General features: G+C 56.6%; 2 protein-coding genes across 2 annotated transcripts; both read right to left on the bottom strand.

The window, feature by feature from the left end:
- Positions 1-385: 385 nt before the first annotated feature.
- GLRG_06614 (RNA recognition domain-containing protein) lies at positions 386-1997 on the bottom strand (the record flags this gene model as incomplete). The annotated part of the gene is made up of 2 exons (XM_008097299.1): positions 386-1811; positions 1918-1997. 2 exons carry the CDS (start codon positions 1995-1997, stop codon positions 386-388), a joined length of 1506 nt encoding a protein of 501 aa, XP_008095490.1.
- A 1411-nt stretch (positions 1998-3408) lies between these two features.
- GLRG_06615 (uncharacterized protein) lies at positions 3409-3921 on the bottom strand (the record flags this gene model as incomplete). Its single annotated transcript, XM_008097300.1, has 1 exon — positions 3409-3921. One exon carries the CDS (start codon positions 3919-3921, stop codon positions 3409-3411), a length of 513 nt encoding a protein of 170 aa, XP_008095491.1.
- Between the last annotated feature and the right edge of the window lie 3743 nt (positions 3922-7664).

Here is a 7664-nt window from a genome sequence, read left to right on the forward strand (position 1 = left end):
TAGCCCCAAGGGGGGAGACAGAGAGCGAGCGAGAGAGAGCGTGTGTGGGAGAGACAACGAGGGATGGGGCTCGCGTGCAGGTTGCCGTGGCCCGCATCTCGACAGGTTCAACTTAGATTTCGGTCTTGTCCATGAAACACTAGCCTTACGCGGGGGGGGGGGGGGGGAGGGTTCAAGTGGCCGACATTTGGCGGTCGATTTTGTATGTATTTTCTTCGAGGGGGGTTCTACATCTGTGACCGACTGGCCGACCGCCCGCTCAACGGCGGCTGTGGGTATACTGCTTGCGCCGCGGACGAAAAAAAAAAAAAAGGGGGTGACGAGAAACCATTGGGCTTGCGCCGCTGTCGACGCTTCCGCTGCCAATGATTGCCCAAAATCCTGCTCATCTTCGTCTCTCCGAGTCTCGATCCCTGCCTCGATTCCGATTGTTCCAATCTCTGCGGTCCCTGCGACCCGGGTCCCGATCGTCTCGCCGTCCGTCTTGGTGATGGTACCGCTGCCGCCCGGCACCCCGGTCGTCGGGTCGGAATCGATCGCCATCTCCCCTGCCGTCCCTGTCCCTGTCCCTTTCCCTTTCCCTGTCCCTGGCCCTCGGACGTCCGGGGCTTCGACTTCGCCTGCGTTCCCGTTCTGCTCTGGGGCGGTCCCTGTCCCGCGCGTCCCTGTCCTGCTCCGCCCTCCGCTCCGGCGGCTCCGGACGACCGTCTTTGGCGCGCTCGTGGCGCCCCTTCATCTCCTCGTCCCCGTATACGAGGTTGTATTGGTCTTGGGTCCGTTCGTACTCGTCGCGGTACTGCCGCCTCTTCTCGAGCTCGTCGACTCCGCCCCAGCCGCCTCTGGAGGCGTGCTTCCTCCGCTTCTGGTTCGTGTCGTCCCGCCAGACCTGGCTCAGCTTGCTCACGCTCTGCGAGAAGTCGACGTGGATGCGGCGGTCGTCGATGAGGACGTCCTGCATCTTGGCATAGGCGGCTTCGCACGAGGCCTTGTCGGCGTACTCGATGAAGGCGTACTGGAGACTGTCGCCGGTCTTGGCGTCGCGGATCACCTCGCAGCTGAGGATCTTGCCGAACCGGCCAAAGATGAGTTCCAGATCGGCGTCCGTGGTGACCGGGTTGAGCTTGCAGACGAAGAGGACGTTCTCGGGTGGTGCGACCTCGGCGAAGGGCAGGTCACCCATCATTTCCAGAGTGAGTGCCTGCGCCCGTGCCTCCCTGTCCCTCCGGCGCTTCTCGATGGCCTCCTCGTCCAGGTCGTCGTCTTCGTGCAGCGCGGCCTCGTCGGCGATGCGGACGGTGTCGAGTTGCGCCTTGGTCGGAGGCGGCGAGCCACTGGGCTCGCGCAGCTCGGGAGGGTCGGGGTACGGGTCGTCGAGGATGATGGTGTGCTTGATGCGCATGTCGATTAGCGGGTGCCCCCTGTCGTCGACAATGGCGTCGTTGATCTTCTCGAGAACGTCGAAGCCCTCGACGACTTTGCCGAAGACGGCGGCCTTGCCATCGAGGTAGTCGGTGTCGTCGCCGAGGGTGACGATGAACTGCGAGGCAGCGACGCGGGTGTCCGGGTCCGAATCCAAGGGCGCCGTGGCCATGCTGACTGTGCCTCGCTCGAGGTGCTTCAGCTTCGGGTGGAAGAAGGCCGGGAACATCTTTTTGGAGCTGTCGCCGGACAAGAGGCCCCAGATGGACGTGCCTCCATCGGACTCTTTGGACAGGGGCCCCAGGGGGTCGCCGGTCTGAAAGGAGAAGTTCTTCTGGACGGAGTGGACGGGTGAAAAGTTGTAGTATTTGACTTTGCAGAGCTTCAGGAAACTGGCGAGCTTTGGTTAGCTGAGCAAGAGCTGTGACGCGGCGACCGGGGGAGAGAGAGAGAGAGAGAGAGAGAGAGAGAGAGAGAGAGAGAGAGCCGGCGACTTACTTTTCGCACAGCTTCGGGGCGTAGTCGACCAGAAGGTCAATCACGATGTCGCCCGAGCTGGTCTCCAAGAGGACCGACATGGCGCCGGGGTCTCTGGTATGCGCCCTGTGTTTGTTGGCCTCGGTAGCTGAACGAAGGTAATCGCAATGGAATGGCCGCAGTCGTCGCGGTTGTCGTCAGTGGGTTTGATTGTCTTATCGGCGACGGAGCTCTCCGGAGCTAGTTCCCCCCCCCTCGGCCTCTGCGCCGCAAGAAGGTGATCGACACAGACCAGCCGCTCGAAGTATTTCGCTTGGGTCGAATGCACAAGTAGTGTAAGATCGGCAGCTCGGCCGAAGACAGGGGGTAGAGGCTGTGTGTGTGTGTGTGCGCGTGTGTGTATGGGTTCGATGGCGTTTGCAGTGAAGGCGGTGTGATGTGATGTTGGAGCAACAATCGGCCGAGGGAGAGGCAGGCAGCGGACACAAAGAAGCCCTCGTCACATAGTCCAAATCCACCATGTTATCCATACTTCGCACTGTAAGGACAGAGAGAAAAAATCGTTGGCGAATCAGGCGGTGACGAGAGCTTCTGGGATGGTTCCGCTTTTCTACATTAGCATCTTTGGAACTTGTCCGATTGGCATGTATTCTCTACCACCAAGTTGTCTAACACCGCTCCACCACCGCATCCGGATATCCAAGTTGGCTTTTACTTTTTCATTTCCTTGGGCCGGTGCCAAGGAGATTTGATCAATCTGCTGAGCTTGTTCGGTAGCGCTGCTCTCTGTCATGGCCGGGGCCACTAAGCATAATGATCAGACCATTGATTCGCTTCGCCAAGGGAACAAGGTTGGCAAAGTTTGCCAAGTCTTGGTAATCTGGTTGTCATATCAGTCATTACAAGCTACAAGCTACAAGCTCTACTACCACGTAGGTTTGTATGTGTCTGTGGTATCCGACAACCCTCCAACAGTGAAACGTGTATGCCGATAAAGTACGGCTGATGAGAAAGAAGAGATAATAAACAAGAATACAGAATAAAGTGTAGGTAGGCTGTTTTTATGTCAGGCCGCTCTTCGCCAAATGACACCCAATACCCCCGACGGGCGAGGCGAGATTGAGAATTAAACAAGACAATTCCCGCCCCCCCCCCCCCCCCCCCCGTTTGCGCCAGTTTTCCCTCCCCGATCCTTCTGATGCGGGTGGCTCCCCGTCAAGCCCGAATAATGCCATGCCACTGCCTTTTCTAGGCACATGTTGGAAACCCGCATCCCTTGCCATAACGCCGTTTGATAAGGTGATATCCTGCCCGTCCAACGCCTCCAAATGATGAATCCCCTGGGGGCAATTACGTAGATTAAAATGACGACGATGCCGCTATGCACCTCTTTCTGTGTCGATCCGTGGGATTTGTGTGGGTATGTGTGTGTGTGTGTGTGTGTGTGTGTGTGTGTGTGTGTGTGTGTGTGCGTGAGTGTATATGATCCAACAGAGAAAAAGGACATGGTCCTCACGGGGCGCTTTTGCGTCGCCGCTCGGAACGCAACTCCTTTTCCGTGTCCATCAGGCGGCACTGCACCCACATGCGGAACGAGCTGTCGCTCCGCACCTGCTCGCAGTTGAGGAGCTCCATCAAGGCCCGCTTCATTCCCTCGTTGACGTCGAAGAGGCGCCGCTCCTCCTCGGCCACAGCCCAGATGGTCGTCTCGTCCGCGATGGGCGCGAGCGAGCTGCTGCGCCGCGCCTTGGGCCCCGAGAGCGACGGGCACCTGCTGCGGCCGTGGTGCCTCCGGCCGCCGCCGGACGAGGCGTTGGGGTACTGCCCGAAGGGCGAGTAGGTGCTGCGGGTCGGCGACACGGACGGCGACGACGAGAGCGACGTGTTGCACGTCGCCATGGGCCTGATCTGGTCCAGGTGCTGGCGGAGCTCCTCGTGTTGGGAGTGCAGGACGAGGTATTGCTGGAGGGCGAAGTTGGACGTCTGCTCCTGGGGAGAGACAGGTGGGCAAGATGGGGCTGCCATTTTTGTTGATGTTGGTGGATATGGTCGTTGTAATGTGCAGGTAATGTGTCTCTGGGCTATTGACGAGCCCATTGGGAATTGACTGAGGGCTATTTAACGGAGGAGTTGGTTTGGCTTGTAAGTTGCGATGGTAGAGAGCCAGGTGGCGACGATACCCCAAAGCTGTTGTCGATGGAATATGCGCTATGAAGGTTCTCGTGTAAAGGTGATGTGATGTGATGTACGGCGGGTGGGTTTAGCTTCGGCCGATGTCGTCAACGTGATGATGTTGCTGCTGCTGCTTGGAAAACGGGTCTGAGAAACCACGGCGGTTCCTGACAAGGTAGATATAGATGTGCGTCTGTTGACTTGGTGAATGTTTGGCCAACGTTTCTGTTTATTGTCCTCCTCGTTGACGGGTGAAGGAAGACCAGAAAACAGACAAAACAAAGGCGTTGGCAAGGAGTAAAAACCGGACGGTGAGTGTGGCTGGTTTGACCAAGAGAGTTGACTCGTGGTCTTGAGCTGATGGTTCGAGAGGCAGAGGAGGCGGCGCCGAGTACTAATACTAAACGAGACCAAGTGAGATGTGTGTATCCGTACCTTGTAACCGCACACCTCTCAGTCTGGAGCCCCCGGCCCTGTCGACGGCGTCGATCTCCAGGTGGACCCGGCGGCCTTTGTCTCCTTTGAAATGAACCGGTACCCCCCCGGTTTGGCGTATAATGCCTAGACGAGAGAGGGGAACACGCGGGCGTACGTTAGAGGCTTGCGGGGGTTGCTGGTAGACGGTCTGGACAGCCCCTCTCGACCGTCGGTATTACGCAGTAAATGTGAAGAAAAAGAGGAGACGATGCATGCGGAAAGAGGAGCGCGTGGTAGCTGTCGGGCAGATGTTTGGTTGACGACTAATGCACTTGTGTCTTCCGGGAGGGGAGGGGAACAGAGGGCAGGGGTATGAACCAAACAAATGATATCTACAGGTAGAGAGTCCAAGGTGTGTGTGTGTGTGTGTGTGTGTGTATACGGAGTATGTGTGTGTGGTTGGTGTGTGGCTCTCGCTCTGCTTCTTCTGCGGCTGCTGCTGGGGGGGGTTGCAGTTTGCGGTGTGCACGTCCGATGCGGCCGCGATGCAGATGGGGTTGCAGGATATAACGCAGCTAAGTACTTCTTCCCCCTTCCACACACCTGTCAGCAGTCAAGGGGACCTCTGACTTTATTATTAGGCAGTTGTGGGTGGCCCGGTAAGTGACGGACGGCCTGCGTAAGAGGCGGGAGACACGAAGGAAAAGAGGAGAAGAAGAGACTCTGTTTCCTTGTGTCCCGTCTGTGAAATAAGGTATTCCAGGATGTCGCCGAGGAAATCAAGGCCAAATTCTGGTACGGCAATCACAAATGCCTAGGCGCCCCCTCGTGGAAATGGAACATTCAGCCACAGGGCGTTTACCGTCGACCGGGATGTCTCCGATAGTTAAGGGGGGGTGTGGTATGCTCGTATGTGTGTGTGTGTGTGTGTGTGTGTACTCCGTAGAGTGTTATTATGTGTGAGCAAGTCCCACTGTTAATCAAGACAACGACCGAGTATTAGTACCCGCGTTGCAGACGGAAAGCAGGGTAACGGCGGCTTCGGTAGTCAGGAGTAGAGAGGAAAATGTGCGCCCCCAAACCTTGGTTTGAGAGGGGGAGAGAGGAAAAAAAGAAAAAAAAGAGAAAAAGGGGGAGTACGAGAAGTGGCGCCGGTCCGGTAACCGAGACGAGGTTTTAGAAGCTTTGCGAGAGCCCACGATGGTTTTTGATGGAGTGGTTCAGGTTGGTCGTCGTCGTCGTCGCAGAGTCAAAGCCCGTCGGCACTAAGAGACTAAAATAAAAACCTTAGCCGTCTGAGAGCCGTGGTGTGCTGATGGTGGTGCTTGCAGCCGTGACGAAGGCAACCGGAAACCTTTTTTTCTTCCTTGTTCGGATTGTGCGTGTATCTACCTCTCCTTCTAGGGATAACGAGAAGGAGGGATGAGGGGGGGAACCGATAGCGTAGCAGTGTACGGAGTAGGAGTATCCATACTACGTATCCGTAGTGTAAGACGGGATATGACGGGGATACGGATGTATGAGAAATGGGTGTGGAAGGGGGGGAAGCTCCTCACTCTCCTTAACCCCCCTGGTTCGAATCGATATGTAGACCCGAGGCCAGGCCGGATGGGATGATGACGGGAAATACGAAGAGCGTCAAGCTCGTTATCGGTGGTGCAATAAACCGGTTCAATGTTGCGCCATTCAACGCAGCCACAGCGTGCGTCTGTTTATGCAACCCGAGATGGGAGAGAGTCCACGTTCGTGGCCAGGCCTTGTTCTGCCCCGTAGCGCAGCCTGCAACGTTTGATAGCGCTAGCTTTCCTTGGTCCGACCTTGGGCTGACAGTGTGCTCGGTTGGGTTTGAGTTGGTGGGTGTGCTGGTACCCTGGTACGAGGAATGGGTCGCCCGTCAGTCTCCTCAAAGGGGGGGACGACGTGACGATGATACGCAGGGTCGGGTCGGCGTGGCGCTGCTAGTGCGGGCTTGGAGAGATTGTGAGACGGACGATGCAGTCGGGGGGAGGCGATAACCAGAGTTCCCTGATAAGGTGCGAGTGTGCCTCTGAGGGCGAAATCGACCTCAGCTAGCCACTAGCGCCGTTGGGCGTGGCTGCAGCCGCCGTACCGTAGGGGTTCCTGATGATGCGATTACAGTATAGTCTGGCGAATGGGAACCGGCTTCGCTTTCACCTGAGCACTGGCCCGCGGCTGTTGGATGTCAGAAGATTCAAGAAGCGGGAAAGGTCGTAATGCTGATGTTGTTGTTGTTGTTGTTGTTGCTGCTGCTGCTGATGGGGCGTATGGCTATGCTCGGTGGGAACGGCCACTTGTTCTCGTGATTGTTGACGTTGATGCTCCTCCTGATATTGTGGTCCTTGTTCGGGTTTATGCTGGTTTTCCGAGGGATCGGGGGTGTTCCACGTTATATCACAGTGATACATATCAATGCAAGGAAATACGGCCGATATCAAGACTTGTCTCGTTGCTTCGTGTCTGATGGGATGAGATGGCTTGTCGTACAGTTTGTGTGTGTGTGTGTGTGTTGTTAGATTGTCTCTGTAGACACACTACTGCGTAGGTTCTGATGCCGATGAGGCTGGTGCCATTTTGTACTTGCATCCCTCAAGAGATGAGTGTGAGTACAAGGTGACGTACTGCGTACATGCTTCCCTCACCTTGAACAGCTCGTGTCTCAATCATCCATCCCACGTTTCCTTGCCTGTCTGCCTGCCTGGATTTGCCCTCGGTGAGTTACGACGTATGCACCGCACCCATCGGGCATGGTTTTTTTGTTTTTTTTTCCTTTAATTAATCTTGGTTTAATCTTGGTTAATCTGGGGACGGGCCACTCGCATAACGCCCCGCCGACCTGTGCTTTGAATAGAAGCAACGCTGTCCGGCCCAGCTTTCCGAGCTGCCCACCAGAGAGAAGAGTTGGCCTTTCTGCCCCCCCATACGAAAACGCACATTCGTCGTGCGGGAGATCCTCTGGACAAGACGCCTAGACCGACGTGCCTCTTTGAGCGAGTCTGTAGTCAAGGCGACCATTGTGGGGGGTACCTGACCTGACCTGATCACTGCCTCTGACCTGACCAGACATGATGACCGTGCACGCACTAAGCCGAAGTAGGGTTAGTGGATAGGGTCGGTTAGGGTTCGGTTAGGGTTGGGGTTAGGATTCGGGTCAGGGATTG

This window comes from Colletotrichum graminicola (assembly GCF_000149035.1).
Source record: "Colletotrichum graminicola M1.001 genomic scaffold supercont1.25, whole genome shotgun sequence".
In the NCBI taxonomy this organism is placed as follows: domain Eukaryota; kingdom Fungi; phylum Ascomycota; class Sordariomycetes; order Glomerellales; family Glomerellaceae; genus Colletotrichum; species Colletotrichum graminicola.